The sequence below is a fragment of the Microcaecilia unicolor genome, chromosome 1, assembly GCF_901765095.1.
Source record: "Microcaecilia unicolor chromosome 1, aMicUni1.1, whole genome shotgun sequence".
Lineage (NCBI taxonomy): Eukaryota > Metazoa > Chordata > Amphibia > Gymnophiona > Siphonopidae > Microcaecilia > Microcaecilia unicolor.
In genome coordinates, this window is record NC_044031.1 from 682,339,419 (window position 1) to 682,355,452 (window position 16,034).

The following is a 16,034-nucleotide window of genomic DNA, read 5'->3' on the forward strand; positions in this document are numbered from 1 at the left end:
GGTTGTATTTACTCTCCTACTTTCTAATCCTGCACATTCTTTGCTCTATTTGGTTTCAACATCCAGACCATAGTCTGAGAGCTGCCAAGTTACACATTCCAGAAAGGAGACTTTTTGGCTAAGTCCTGGCTATAAAATTTACATCCCAAAGCAGTGTAGAATTTGAAGTCATAGTAACATAGTAAATGACGGGAGATAAAGACCTGTTCGGTCCATCCAGTCTGCCCAACAAGATAAACTCATTTTACATGGAATGTGATACTTTATACGTATACCCAAGTTTGATTTGTTCTTGCCATTCTCAGGGCACAGACCGTAAAAGTCTGCCCAGTACTGTTCTTGTACTAAGTTCTGAAACTAACATCGAAGCCCTTTAAAATTTACGACCCAACAGGGAGTCCTTCAGATAAGTGCTGTGGGGCTGTCTGATCATAGTCTACTATTCGTGCATCTATACTGAACTGATCTGAATTATGATTGTGTTGAACTGAAATGATAGGAATCTGCCTGACTGGGTGGCTGGGTTCACACGAGGCTCTGCAAATAATACACTTTTTGCTTATTTACAACCAAAATTTTTAGTGACTTCTGCGGTCTGTATTGAGGCACCAGTCCTCAATTTTACTTTGAACTTCTTTCTTTTATTTTGGCTGGAGAAAAGAACTTTTATTTATTTACTAGTAAAAAAGGCCCGTTTCTTAACGCAATGAAACAGGCGCTAGCAAGGTAATGAGTTCCTGCCATTAATGTTTCCACGGTTGTATTCTGAATATAACTGTTGTTTACATGTTGTCACGTCTGTGGCCGTGACCACCCTCAGACTTACCCTGTTTCTGGGAGTCAGTGGCTGTGCTGGCTTCTGCTTGTCTCTGTCTCTGTCTTAGTTTCTCTCTGGCTCTGTGGGCTGATTGCCCTACTGAATCTCACCTGTGTGGGCTATGCCTCTTCCAAGATGGCTTCCGCCTCCTCCTCTATGCCAGTATCCAAGATGGCTCCCACTGTTCCTTCCTGTGGGCTGACTTCTCTGTGTGTCAAGCCTCTGTTTGGATGCAAGGTGATTGCTGCAGCTGTGCCTCTGGTGTTGAGGGGCTTTATTAATCACTTAGAGACTACAGCCTTTGCCTTTGCATTTCGTCTAAGGGCCCTGGTATGTGGAATGCTCTGTTCACTGCTACATTGTTTGCTCTGTGTGAGTTTCTATGTTTGTCTAGCTAGCTTGAGCACAGCTTTGCTTGTTAGCCTGTGTACAGCTTTGCTAGTTCTCTGTGTATGTTTCCAGTGTATGACTTGTTAGCTTGGGCACAGCTTTGTTTGTTAGCCTGTGTATAGCTTTACTAAGTCTCCTGAGTTTGCTCTATGTATGTTTCCAGTGTATGACTTGTTAGCTGGTGTATAGCTTTACTAAGTCTCCTGAGTTTGCTTAGTGTATGTTTCTTGTGTATGACTGGTTTGCTTGGGCATAGCTTTCCTATTAGCTTGGGTACAGTTTACTAGTCATTGTGTTTAGCCTGCTGGTTTTCCGTGTGTGTTCTTTTGCTTCTGGAGCTTCAGCCCTTGTTCAGTCTGTTGCCAGTACTCTGTGATACTGAAGCTCCAGCCTTAGTCTTGTTCCTTGACCTGACCATTGCTTTAAACCTGCCTACTGCCGGAACCCAGACATTCCCAGCCTGTCTGCCTTGCCTTCAACTAGGTGCCAGGGGGCACTCCTGGATCCTCATTCCTGCTGTTCCTGCTTGCAAGTTCCAGTTCCAATTTTTCCTGTAAGCCCTGCCGGCCGCCCGAACCTGAGGGCTCAACCCTCGGGGAAAGGTGGTTAAGCGTAGGTGAAGCCTAGGTCCAGTGTGTTCCAGTCCAGCGGGTTCCGGTCCCGTGGGTTCCGCTCCAGTGTGTTCCAGTCCAGCGGGTTTCACTCCTGTATGTTCCAGTCCAGTGGGGCCACTCCAGGGTGTTCCAGTCAAGCGGGCTCCACTCAAGTGCGCACCCGTCCGGTGCGTTCCAGTTCCGTGTATTCCTGTGTAGAACTCCAGTCCGGGGTTCCGGTCCAGTTTTGTCTCATCTCTACCTTGAAGGTGATCTTGCCTGCCACTGCCGCTCCACGGTAGTGGCCCAAGGACTCACAAACCCAGTGCTCCCGGGGAAGAAGCCTGACAGTATGCCAAGGTCCTCGAGCGACACATGTGTAAGATTTCTTTATATACAATATTTTTTGTGTAAACTGTGTTACAATGTAGTAAAAGATTTCCTTGTTCAGGCCCTTCAATCAGTTTAACAATCACATCAGAAGAGCTCCTTACTGGTGAGAATGCAACATACAGTTGCCCATGTGAGAGACAGAGTGACAGTGTGTTTTACAGACAGTGTAAGAGAGAGATGCACAGAGTGATTGTGATTGTGTGTGTGTGTGTGTGATGTCTGTGAGTGACAAAGTGATTAAATGTTTGTCTTCCCTTCCGTTCTGTGCACTTGCCTCCACTGATGTTCGTACCTCCCTGTATATGATTGTTTGTTAGAGATTCAATGCACTCCACTTCCCTCCTCCAAGTTCTGTTCTGTCTGATTGGTTCTTCGTTCCTGTGACGTCGCCTTTGTTTGCTTGGCAACTATGCAGCACTCTGTTTCCTCGACGTGAGGGCGGGGACAGTGAGAGTCCATGAAACGCTGAACTACAGACTTATGAACCCTACGCTGCCACAGTGCCACGGAGTCAGCTTCAGAATGTTTGAGGTGCTTTTTATTATATAGGATTTATCACATTTGTATCCCACCTTTTCCCACTGATTGCAGGCTCAAAGTGGCTTACAATAATACTGTAGTAAGTTACAATGCAAGAAATACAATTTTTCAAATTGAGCAGAATAGAAATAACAGTTGAACATCGATTGGTATTGAAGTAGGATATAATTAATTAATCAGTAGTAAATAAGAAAATAGTAAGGTGTAGTTAGAGTCCATTGGATCATATAATAGTAAGGGAATAATTCTGACTATGTTGAACCTGGGGAATAAGCCTTCTTAAACAATACTGTTTTCAATGATTTCCTAAAGTTTAGGTAGTTCTGGGTAGTTTTTGTTAATTTGGGTAAGGCATTCCATAGTTGAGTACCAATGTAAGTGAAGTTTGAAGCATAAATTGATGTATACTTTAAGCCATTACAGTCTGGGTAATGTAAGTTCAGATATGATCACGAGGAACTGGTTCTGTTTCTGGGAGTCAACCAATTCAAGCATGTATTCTGGTACTTCACCGTAGATTATTCTGTGGATTAATGTACATATTTTAAAGGCTATTCGTTCTTTTAATGGGAGCCAATGCAGAATTTCTCTGAGTGGTTTTGCAGATTCAAATTTAGGTTTTCCAAAATAAATATCTTTCCTTCGTATTGCAAATAACTCTCCTCATGCCCTGTGACCGGTACTGGATCTATATTTACATCTAACCCTCCTCCTGGACAACAAAGAAAAAGCCTACAGCAAACTGCTTCGATTGGACCATCCAAGGATATCAGAATGAGAAACTATAAAGTTCATACCTACAATCCGTGAGTTAAAGTTTTATTTTAACCACATAACTATTTCTAAAACTCTGAATCAGTTAGATTTCTTAAAACTAAAGTCAATCATCAGCCCCTGCATTAAGTTTCCAAAGAAATTCACATAGAAGTGCTAAGGACAGCCATTTGTTTCTCTATTGCTGGCTTTGATCTTTGACTCTCTTTGCTTGTGAAATAAGCTGGATTTACAACTGAAAAACCTCCAGAGATCTGCATCAATTGGAACAAAGGACACCAGGATCAGAAACTGCTAACTAAAACCACCACTACAACTTCTGAGTTAATGTTCATATCTATAACTTAAAGCTCTGTTATCTTGCTGAAGCTTCCTCAGCATTAAAACTTCCAAATAATTTCACAGGAGTGAAACACATCCATCTGATGCATGTAATTGATGAATAGAAGTGCCTGTTAAATATTAGATACTGGACTTTAAAAAACAAATTACCAAGCATTTCCCATGGCTACATTCCAAGGTATGGTTATAGTCAATGTCGCCTCTTTGTCTTACAAATTCCTGAACCTCTCAGATAATCTCCTCTTCCCCTCTCCACTGCCTGCACTAATTCCAAGCCTGCACTTACCATCTAAGTAATTGCATAAAGTTAAGCAAAACAGCTGCCCTAACTTGTGCTGAGTTAATCGGGCACCAGTCTGAATTGCCCCCCACGGGGGACCGCATGAGGCAGCAGACAGCACTCGGGGAGCCCGTGTGGGTCCGGCGAACGGCACCGCTGTCGCCCTCTGAGCAGGGAGAGGCATCCAAATCTCTCCCCACGGGGGACCGCATGAGGCTCACAGGACAGCGACTGCGTGCCTGACTCTGCCTCCTCACCCACCCGCCCACCCAGAGCGGGGAGAGACGATCGAGCCTCTCCCACGGGGGACTGTACAGGCTGTGTGAAAGCAGTCGTGCACCTGGCTCTGCCTCCTCGCCCGCCAGTTCCTCAGACTGCAGCAGGAAAGTGGAGCACTGTCTGCTGGAGCTGCCCCAGGAGCATGGGAGTTATGGAGGCGTAAGGATGCTCTCGGAGGGATCCGCTGAGGCCGCCGAAGGCTCAGTCGACAGCACCGAGACCAGAGCACAGCAGCAGCGACAAGAGGAGAAGAGGCAACACGGCGGAGGCCCCGGAGACAGGCTCCAAGGGGCTCAGAGCAAAGCAGTAGTGCCCCCCCCCCCCCCGGTGTCTACCTCCAACATAGACACAGCTCTCAGGGTTGCGGAGTCTCTATGCCCTGGCCAACGCATCCGATCACCAGACCGTGAGTAAAGTGCCTATTATATTTCAAGATATTGAGACTTTACAACCGACAAGGCTTGAAAGGCCTGACAGTAAAAACCAAAGTAAAAACTGAATAATTGCTAGTGAACTGAAGACACCTTCAGCAGGACAGGAGCCTTTTGCTCTGCATTTGATCAACCGGAGAAGGCAGGCTTGTGAGGAGAGCAGATTGGGGCAACACGGTCTTAATAATAACTACAGGAAATATATACCATAATGAATACCCTCAAACTACTCCTAATAATCTACTCCTTAACACTGATCCACTTAACACTAAACACCCCACTTGCAGAAAAAAAAACATCATACCCATACTACACAATCATCATACATTGATCAAATACACCACACCTCACCAAACTGATAACAACAAAGGAAGAACACTTACATTCGAACAACCACAACAGAAGGGAAAGAAGGGCCCAAACTAACTCACCTCAACAAAGAAACGACAACTAACAAAAGTCCACTTAACACCAAATACAGAACACCCATTCCAAACAATCCAAGTGGGCTACGCCAACGCCAGATCCGCTGTAAATAAAACAGCAATACTAACAGACTGGATCATGTCAGAAAACCTCAACCTATTCGTCCTCTCTGAAACTTGGATCCATGACCAAAAGGACCCTATAATCCTAGACCTGTGCTCTCTAGGATACAAAATCACACACTGGACCAGAAAAGAAAAGAGAGGCGGAGGCATAGCACTAATCTATCGGTCCCACTTTACCACCGAAACCACTGCCGAGTCCATAACACCCCAACTTGAAATTGCCTCAATCAGAATCCACAACAAAACCCTACGCGATCATTTGAATTGTGTCTTGTTTTACAGACCTCCAGGTAATTGGAACGAAGGCCAGACCAACTTCATGGACTTCATTTCAAACACATGTGTAACCAACTCCAATACACTAGTACTAGGAGACATCAACCTTCACTTAGAAGACCCGAACTCTATCAACGCATGAGAATGTAAGGAATTTCTCCGTTTATGCAATCTCAAATGGCCACAAATGCAAGCAACCCATGTCAAAGGGCACACACTTGACCTCATCTCACACAAACTCTCAACAGACCAGAACCTAACAATAACAAATATGAAATGAACAGAGACACCCTGGACCGACCACTACAAACTAAACTTACCCCTACATTGGCAGAAGAAGGGTATACAACGAATACTAGAACACACATCCTACAGCACAAGAGGTCAAGTAGACACGAAAACATTCTGGCAACTAATTACAATAACGAATGGGCAACACAAACAGACTCCATATACTACCTCACAGAATGGGACAAAAAATGCAAAAGCATACTACATGAAATTGCGCCCTTACGAACAAGAACCCCACGCAAGCATAACTTGACACCATGGTTCAACGATGAACGGAAAAGGTTAAAAACACAAACCAGGAAACTCGAACGAGCATAGAATAAAACAAAAGATGAATATACACTCAACACATGGAAACAAATACAAAGAAAATACAAATTCACAATAAGACAGGCCAAAAGAGCATACTATAAAACCAAAATAGGGACAGATTACAAAGACATGAAGAAATTATACCAACTCGTGAACAAACTCCTAGACACCAACTTGGTCACTACCACGAATACGGACATCCCATCTGCAGATAAACTTGCGAAGTACTTCAGTGAAAAAATTGTAAACCTATGCAACACGCTACTTCAGAACACCGATATTGAAAACTTCCTTAATGAATTGGACCCAACCACTGGAGAATACCCGGCAGATCGGATCTGGTTAAACTGCGCTCTCCTTATCGTCGAAACAGTTACCCAGGCGATTAGTAGGTTTTCCAACACTCACTGTAAACTAGATACCTGTCCCAGCTACCTAATGAAATCTGCCCCTGACCGCTTCATAGCAGACCTCACATCCCACCTAAATTACATGCTTCTGTAAGGCCTCTTCCCTAAGGAAAATAGCAATATCCTACTCACCCCAATACCAAAAGATACCAAGAAAAAAACAAACAAAATCACTAACTGCCATCCAGTAGTATCTATCCCGTTGGTGGTCAAACTGATGGCAAGCATGGTAACCAAATAACTTACAGATTCTCAATATTACACGAATCACAGTCAAGCTTTCGCCCCCTCCACAGCAAGGAAACAGTATTACTCACTCTTCTAGCCAAATTCAAGCAGGAAATAGCAACAGGCAAAAACATCCATCACCTCCAATTCGACATGTCTAGTGCATTCGACATGGTAAACCATAATATATTAATAACTTTACTAGATAAGTTCGGGATTGGTGGAAACATACTTAACTGGATCAAGGGCTTCCTAACCACAAGAATATATCAAGTAAAATCAAATTAAAACATATCATCACCATGGAAAGCAGACTGTGGAGTACCGCAAGGATCACCGCTATCACCAATCCTATTCAACTTAATGATGACCCCACTTGCCAAGTCCTTATTCAACCAAGGCCTTAACCCTTTCATATATGCAGATGATGTCACAATATACATTCCTTACAAAACCAAACTGACAGAAATCACCAAAGAAATCAAGCTCGGCCTGAACATCATGGATTCATGGGCAAATGCATTTCAACTAAAACTCAATAAAGAAAAAAACTCATTGTCTCGTCCTCTCATCCCAACACAGCGCGGACACCCCACAAGTATCAACACCCCAAATCACACCCTTCCTATCTCAGACAGCTTGAAAATTCACGGTGTTACAATGGACCGTAACTTAACACTAGAGAGCCAAGTGGCATCCACAACAAAGAAAATGTTCCACGCAATGTGGAAATGCATGAAACAATTCTTCCTGAAGGAAACATTTCGCAACCTGATACAATCAATGGTACTAAGCCACTTAGATTACTGCAATGGAATTTATGCAGGATGTAAAGAACAAACCTTAAAGAAACTTCAGACCGCTCAAAACACGGCAGCTAGGCTTATATTTGGTAAAACGCGATTTGAAAGCACAAAATCCCTCCGCAAAAAACTACACTGGCTCCCAATCAAAGAACACATCGCCTTCAAAATCTGCACCCTGGTTCACAAAATCATCTACTGAGAAGCCCCGAGTTACATGACAGACTTGATCGACTTACCAATTAGAAATACATCCAAATCAACACGATCTTATCTAAATCTGCACTACCCAAGCTGCAAAGGACTTAAATACAAAACAATTTACGCATTTAGTTTTTCCTACATAAGTACACAACTGTGGAACACATTACTAAAAGCCTTGAAAACGACGTACGACCACCTAAACTTCCGGAAATCACTAAAACCCAACCTGTTTAAAAAGGCATACCCTACCAATCCAACTTAAATGCCTAATCTTTGCAACACAACCAAACTAAAGTACGTAATAGACATAGCACAACTCTTCCGTTCTCCGATTCCCTAATGTGGCTGTGCCACATGAACTTGATCTTACCGCTACATCACCCTGTATTTGTTCACACCAGAGCCTGCAAAAGCCTCTCCGGTACTATGTAAGCCACATTGAGCCTACAAATAGATGGGAAAATGTGGGATACAAATGTAACAAATAAATAAATAAAATATATATACACACATTTGTCACTTCGAACATTTCAGCAAACACTTCAGCATAATAAGTAGTGGAGTTATTTTTGTGCCATACGATGGGTGCAATTCAGCAGATTGGACACAGGATTGGAACCCCTGATGCAGCTTGTGCGAAATAGGGACTCCAAGTTGGGTTGTTTGGATGAATAGACTGGATGGTGAAGTGATGGGCAGCGGAGCGCTATGTAAACAAGAGATATTAGAAGAATCTTCGGATAAGTGCTGTGGGGCTGTCTGACCATAGTCGTGGATCTATACTGAACTGATCTGAATTGCGATTTTGTTGAACTGAAATGATAGGAATCTGTATTCTGTGTTCTATATATATACACATACGTTTGTCACTTTGAACATTTCAGCAAACACTTCAGCACAATAAGTAGTGGAGTTTTTTTTTTTTTTTTAGCTATATGATGGTGCGCCGGGCCCACGCCTTATAGCTGATTAATTCAGGCTGGCTGGGTGGCATTACTGAGGCTTTTTTTCTCCACCTTCTAACGGCTGGGTTGTGTTTGTCTGTCTGGGTCACATCAGGTGTATTAAAACTATTAGTGTATTTGCTGCTTTCAGGCTGTGAGGCTGGATTTTCACATTGAATTTGAGAGCTTGGGTATATGATTAAATTTTAACTGCCAGACCTTCGACCATTCTTCTAAGGTTCGAAGATCCCTTCTCATTTCTACTCCCTCCAGGGTATCCACTCTATTGGCTATTTTTATGTCATCCGCAAAAAGGCACACCTTTCCTTCCAACCCTTCAGCAATATCTCCCACAAATATATTAAACAAAATAGGCCCCAGCACCCCGACCCCTGAGGAACTCCACTGCTCACCTTCCTTTCCTCTGAGCGGATTCCATTTAACACCACCCTCTGCCACCTGTTGGGTCAACCAGTTTCCTATCCAGTTCACCACTTTCGGTCCTAAGTTCAACCCTTTCAGCTCATTCACGAGTCTTCTGTGGGGGACCATATCAAAGGCTTTGTTGAAATCCAAGTAGATTACATCTAGCGCACGTCCTTCATCCAGTTCTTTGGTCACCCAGTCAAAGAAGTCAGTAAGATTCATTTGGCAGGATTTTCCTTTGGTAAAGCCATGTTGCCTCGGGTCCTGTAACCCGTCGGCTTCTAGAAAGTTAACTATCCTCTCTTTCAGCAGCAACTCCATTATTTTTCCTACCACCAATGTGAGACTTACCGGTCTGTAGTTTCCCACTTCTTCCCTGTCTTCACTTTTGTGAAGAGGGACCACATCCACTCGTCTCCAATCTCATGGAATCTCTCCCGTCTCTAAAGATCTATTAAATAAATCTTTAAGCTCCTTCAGTATCCTGGGATGTATTCCATCCGGCCCCATAGCTTTGTCTACCTTCAGATTCTCCAGCTGTTTATAAACTCTTTCTTCCATAAACGGCGCAGTATCCACTCCATTCCCAGATGTTCCCTCGGCAGCTGACCACGGTCCTTCTCCAGGATTTTCCTCCGTTAACACCGAAGAGAAATAATTGTTTAGCACGTTCGCTTTATCTTCATCACTCTCCACATAGCTATTCTCATTGTCTTTCACAGTCTTGCAATTCCATTCCTATCTCTTCTCCTTTCTCCAATATATCTAAAAAAGGTCACCTCTCTTTACATCTTTAGCCATTTTTCCTTCCGCTCGCGCTTTTGCTAGCCGTATTTCCCTCTTCGCTTCTTTGAGTTTAATCCAATAATCTTTTCCATGATCCTCTTGTTGCATTTTGTATTTCTTGAACAAAGACTTTTCTGCTCAGCTTGTTTGGAGAACCACATAGGCTTCCTGCTTCTCTTGTTTTTGTTTACTTTCCTCACAAAAAGATCAGTCGCCATATTTATAGCAGCCTTTAGCTTGGACCACTATTTTTCCACTTCTCCTACATAGGGTTACCATACCCTTCCCACGTCAACAGCTCCTTCTTCAGGTATTCCCCCATTTTATCAAAATCAGTATGTCTGAAATCCAGTACTTTGAGTACTGGATTCTATCCACTGAAATCAGTGCTGCAGGTCCCATAATGCAACAGGATGAGGCTGGCAGAGAAGTAGGATAAGCAGCATAAAATGTATTATACTTTCTTGGGATCTTGTCAGGTACTTGTGACCTGGATTGGCCACTGCTGGAAACAGGATGCTGGGCTCGACGGACCTTCGGTCTGTCTCAGTATGGCAATACTTACGTACTTATATCCAGGACCAGCCAAAAAATCTCCCTCCTGGAATGGGTAACTTGGCAGTTCTCCAGTCTCCTTCTGAAAGGATATTCTGCCTGGATTCTTCCAGGAGATACAATACAATAAAAATGTATATTCCGCTATCTGCTCACAAAGGATCAATGTGGAGGAGTGGCCTAGTGGTTAGAGCACTGGTCTTGCAATCCAGAGGTGGCCAGTTCAAATCCCACTACTGCTCCTTGTGATTGTGGGCAAGTCACTTAACCCTCCATTGCTTCAGGTACAAACTTAGATTGTGAGCCCTCCTGGGACAGAGAAATATCCAGAGTACCTGAATGTAACTCACCTTGAGCTACTACTGAAAAAAGTGTGAGCAAAATATAAATAAATAAATGTAAGTAAAAAAACTAGGCCATCACTAGGAAAAGTACAACAATCATACAAATATCTTATTAACTCATAACAATAAATTGGTCAAAAACTACATCTTCCAGGAGATGAGAAAGTTCTGGAATATCTGTAACAACTAAAACGGCAGAGTTTTATTAATCTGATGTGAAAGGAAACTTTTTTTACACAGCAGGTATGAATACAGACTGCAAGGCCACAGTTAGGGCTGGCTTATCCGTCAGACAAACTGGGCTGTCAGCTAACACACCTGAATCTGGAGGTGGGGGAACAGTGTCAATTGGGAGGCATGAAGCCAAATGGTAAAACTATAGTGGTTATAGCACCCTCCTAATATGGTCATGTGGAGCAAAGAAAAAAGCTGCTGTCAATGCCCACCCCCTATCAGCTGCCACCATTGGGGCGAATTATCTGAGTGCTGTCCCACCTTTCCCTTCAAGGTACTGCCAATAGAAGATCCAGTCTGTGTTCATGCTGATGCCATCTTAGAGAGAGGAATGGCACTGCATAAGAATTGAGGTTAGAAGCTTTAGAGCCCTGGTCCTACTTTTCTAGCAGACTACAGAGGGAGGGAGGAGCCTGGCAGGCAGGCAAAATATTAAGGGGGTAAAACTCTATAAGGAGCCATCTAGAGTTAGGTGGCTAGAACATGCATAAGTATCAGTATTCTCGTCACATACTTGTATATGTGGACACATGTGCCTGAATGATAATATTCCAGGTTCACACTGTTCTTAAATACACATCTATCTTTGATAGCTTGTACTTTGCAGATGGGCATTCACATGGACAGAGTTTGAATAGAAAACACAATTAGGCTCCCTAAATTATAGAATATTACTATTTGAGCGCATTCTGTCACAATCTATGCATGAGCATTTATGGCTGATGTAAGTGGTCGTGTCTAAAATTTAGGCCTGTGTTTGACCTGTTACACTTGTATTCTATGTAAGTGGTCGTGTCTAAAATTTAGGCCTGTGTTTGACCTGTTACACTAGTATTCTATAAAGAAAAGTAGGTGCCTTCTTCCTTTACAGAATAGGCTCTAAATAGCAACCCCTTCATGGGATGGATGGGGGTTAAAGGTGACAGAAGCCTCAAGGGTTGGGGAATAGAAGAATGTGGACACTTCTAGACTAGTTGGAAGAGACGGCAGGGCAGGCCCAACCACTCAATGTACTAGGCATCCGCCTAGGGTGACATCATTGTGGCAGTCACCGTGTCTACAGAAGACTCATCACAATCAGCATGGGGCCTTACGCACCTGCACAATTTCAAGGTTGCTGAGTACCACTTCCTCCAAATTTCCTGTTTCAAAGGAGGTGGAACCTGACAAACCTTCAGCATATGCAGATGCTCAAGGGCCCATGCCTGCCACGATAAGTCTTTTGTAGACAAGCAGACTGCCGTGCCAGCACCGGTTTTACCCTGGAGGGGATAGGAAAGGAAAGAGATGCTGAACATGGAGGGAGGGCTCTGAGTCACAGCTGAAGGTGTCAGAAATCCTTGGGCTAGACCTACTCAGCTGTAATAAAGGAGATGGAGAAAGCCAGGCCACAAGGAGTTGGGGAGTAGGAGAATGTGAATGTTTAGTTGAAGCACTGCAGCTCAAAAAGTCATAGCAGCCTGAGTCAAGTGCTGCTCTAGTGCACCCCCCCTACCCAGTCTGCATTGGCCTCCGCAACCCATCCCAAACTCCCCATCCTCTTGCCAATGGCAAGAGCATGCTGCTGTGCTCTCCTCCATGTTCAGCTGCCAGAACCACCCCAGGTTTAAACATCAAGAGGAAGTATCTATTCTCATATTTAAATCTGTGGTGTTGCCATTGGCCATGCAGAGAGCACAGCAGCGAGAGAAAAACACACTGCCACCACTATTGAAGGCTGAATCAGTGAGGTAGGTTTTGGGTGCCCTTGCACTTTGGTGCCTCATCTGGCTCATGCCTTGAGCCTGCCCTGAGTTGGAGGAGGCAGGGAAGACAAAGAGATTGCAAGTGGGGGGGTAGGGGGGAAATGACTTGGAAAGGAGGAGGATGTGCGATATCTGCAGAAGGAGAGAGTTAAGGTAAAAGGATTTCATTGGGGGAAGAGAGAGAGTGGGAGGATATGGAGAGAGAGAAGACAAAGGGATTGTACTGGGGAAGAGTATTGGAGAGGAGCAGAACTCAGGAACTGGGAAAGGGGATACAAGGTTGCAGGAGTGGAAGAGCAGCCTAATGGTCAGTGCAGTGGCCTAAGAACCATGACAAATGGATTTGATTCCCACTGCAGTTCCTTGTCACTCTGGCAAGTCACCCAATCCTCCACTGCCCCAGATTAGCCATACTGGGTCAGACCAATGGTCCATCCAGCCCAGTATCTTGTTTCCAACAGTAACCAATCCAGGTCACAAGTACCTGGCAAAAAAACTCAAGTGCACCTACCCCCTGAGGGGTAGTTGCACTAACAAAAACGTTAAAGCCCTTCCCTTACCGATTCCTTAGCAAATCGGTAAGAAACGGGCATGCATCAAGGAAATCGCATGCAAATGAGCTGGTCGCTGCTAGCTCATTTGCATGCAATTTCCTTCCAAGCCAGTCAGTCAGCTGAGCATGCGCAGAGCAGCCAAGCGTTATGCTGGATGCTCTGCACATGCCAAGGACGTCCTTTATGGGTCTACACCAGCAAAGGGGGGGAAAAAACCCTACAAGAGCAGTGTTTATCTTTTAAAATACCTGCATGTAGATACGATTATGTATGTGTCTCTATCTCTTTCCTTTGTTCTCAAAATAGCCTTGCGAAGGAGCAGGAAATATTTGTAAATGAAACTAAGGATAGGTTTAATGCAGGGTTACAAATAGTCTCTCCCTGCTCTCCTGGGCTGAATTAATGTGTTACTATTTTTGGATCCCCAGTGTTTCCAGGGGAAATCTAATGACACAATGACGTCAATGCAGGTCAATAGCAGGCTGGGGGCACTGAGCGCTTGTTTGGTTTTTACATTAATTTCTGATTAGGAGGCAAGAACGTTGCTAGTACTACTAATCATGAATAGGTATCGGGTGCCCACACAGGACCAACAAGTGAGGACTGGTAAACATGGTCGAGATGTTATATTTATGTCCTTTGAACAGTAAGAATGGTAGAATCTTCATTGCATAGGGAGGTTTTCCTCGCTCCTTCTACAGCAGCTAGGAGAGAGAATAGTGCTAGTGAGAGAGGCAGAAGGGGCGAGAGAGCGCTGAAACAGAGGATGTCTTGCACAGATTTCTCTTTAGCAGCACGTCCGATCCCGCTGCACAAGGGCTTAACGGCCTGCCAGCGCTGGGATAGATGGAAAGCACATGCTGGATTTCTTTTTTTTTTTTTCTTCTGATTCCCTCACAGCAACCCCAACGAGAGGTGCAGATCTCCCGTTAAGTTTGCCACGGTAAGGGGATCGGAAAACGGTATTGCATCTCATTATAATACAAATTATACACATTATAATACTAATTTGCTCATCTGCATTCCGTTTTTGTTAGCTGCTACCGTGACAGGACAATGCCCTTTTGTGCATGTTCTGGTTTACTACTCGCACGTTAAACTGGCTAGAACCAGTTTAAAACCCACATTGCTGGCTCGTTAAGTTTTGTGCATCTAGCCCACAGAGAGTAGCTAGCAACACTCTATGCTACCAATCCCAGGGCAAGCAGTGGCTTTCCCCATGTCTATCTCAATAGCTGACTATAGACTTTTCCTCCATGAACTTGTACAAACCTTTTTTAAAAATCCCAGATACACTAACCACAGATACCACATCCTCTGGCAGAGTTCCAGAGCTTAACTACCCGCTAGGCAAAAAAATATTTCCCCACATTCGTTTTAAAAGTAGTAGCATATAACTTCCCTGTACTTTGTAGACCACTATCATATCCCCCCCCTTCAGCAATCTCTTTCCCAAGCTGACCAGTCCTTTTTAAGGCATTCCTCATATGAGAGGAGTTTCATCCCCTTAATCATTTTGGTTGCCCTTCTTTGAATCTTTTCTAATTCTGCTATATTTTTAAGATACAGCAACCAGAATTGCACACAATACTCAAGATGTGGTCACACACTAATACAAAGGCATTATAATACTATTTGTCTTATTTTTCTATCCCTTTCCTAATAATTCCTAGCATTCCGGTAGTTTTTTTGTTTTGTTTTGTTTTTTTTTTTGGGGGGGGGGGGGGTCTGTCACACACTAAAGAAATTTTCAGCATATTGTCTACAACACCTAGATCTTTTTCTTGGTGACTGCTAGATCTAACGTAAAATAACTATGATTTGGATTACTGAGGTACAAAATAAGTACCTATATATATAACATATAAACCACCTTGACTGCAATCGCAGAAACCTGTAGCAGCCAGAGTGAGAGCACGTTAACGGGAAAGGGAATTTACCAAGCGGAGGTCGTTGATACCGTGCACCACCACGGCCAGGTTATCCAGCTGCGCCATCCTCCTCTCTCTGCCTGTCCGAGAGTCTACTGTGTTTTATTTTTTGTTTTTTCAATCCTCCTCTGAAGAGGACAGGTTAAAGTTTTAGTCGTCTCGTGTTTGTGTTTCCACGTTTAGCCCCGGGTTCAAAGGCCGCCTGGGAAGCGATAGGCCGCGACCAGCCCACCTCTACTCCCCCCGCTATTAGCCCGGAGGCCACTAATGGAAGCAGGGGAGGCGGGAAAGGAGCTCAGCTAAGTTCCAAGTTGGGCGGATAGGTATTGCGATTGCGAGACTGTTTGGAAAGTGAGGTTGTTTACAATAAATTACGCACAAGGGGTAAAAGACGGATACAGCCGTATCCTCCCGGATTCGATTTAAAAACTTTTAAAAGTTAATTTTTTCTTAGCCCAGTCGTTTACCTATGGACATTTTACTTATATCCTCCAACATAAATGTTTTTAGAAGAAGACAGCTGCAGTGCTGATGTATTTAACGCTGAGGATTATTCTCCCAGGATCCTATATTTCCTTATCCTGTTACCAATCTTGTCCTC

General features: G+C 43.8%; 1 protein-coding gene across 1 annotated transcript in view; it reads right to left on the reverse strand.

Annotated features, from left to right (window-relative positions):
- The window catches only part of SORD (sorbitol dehydrogenase), a 90,555-nt gene extending 74,835 nt beyond the window's left edge, over nucleotides 1–15,720 (reverse strand). The window contains exon 1 of the mRNA XM_030187918.1: nucleotides 15,443–15,720. Within this exon, the coding sequence (XP_030043778.1) occupies nucleotides 15,443–15,499 (57 nt within the window). The 5' untranslated portion in view covers nucleotides 15,500–15,720. The remainder of the gene's footprint in view (nucleotides 1–15,442) is intronic.
- Nucleotides 15,721–16,034: the final 314 nt, after the last annotated feature.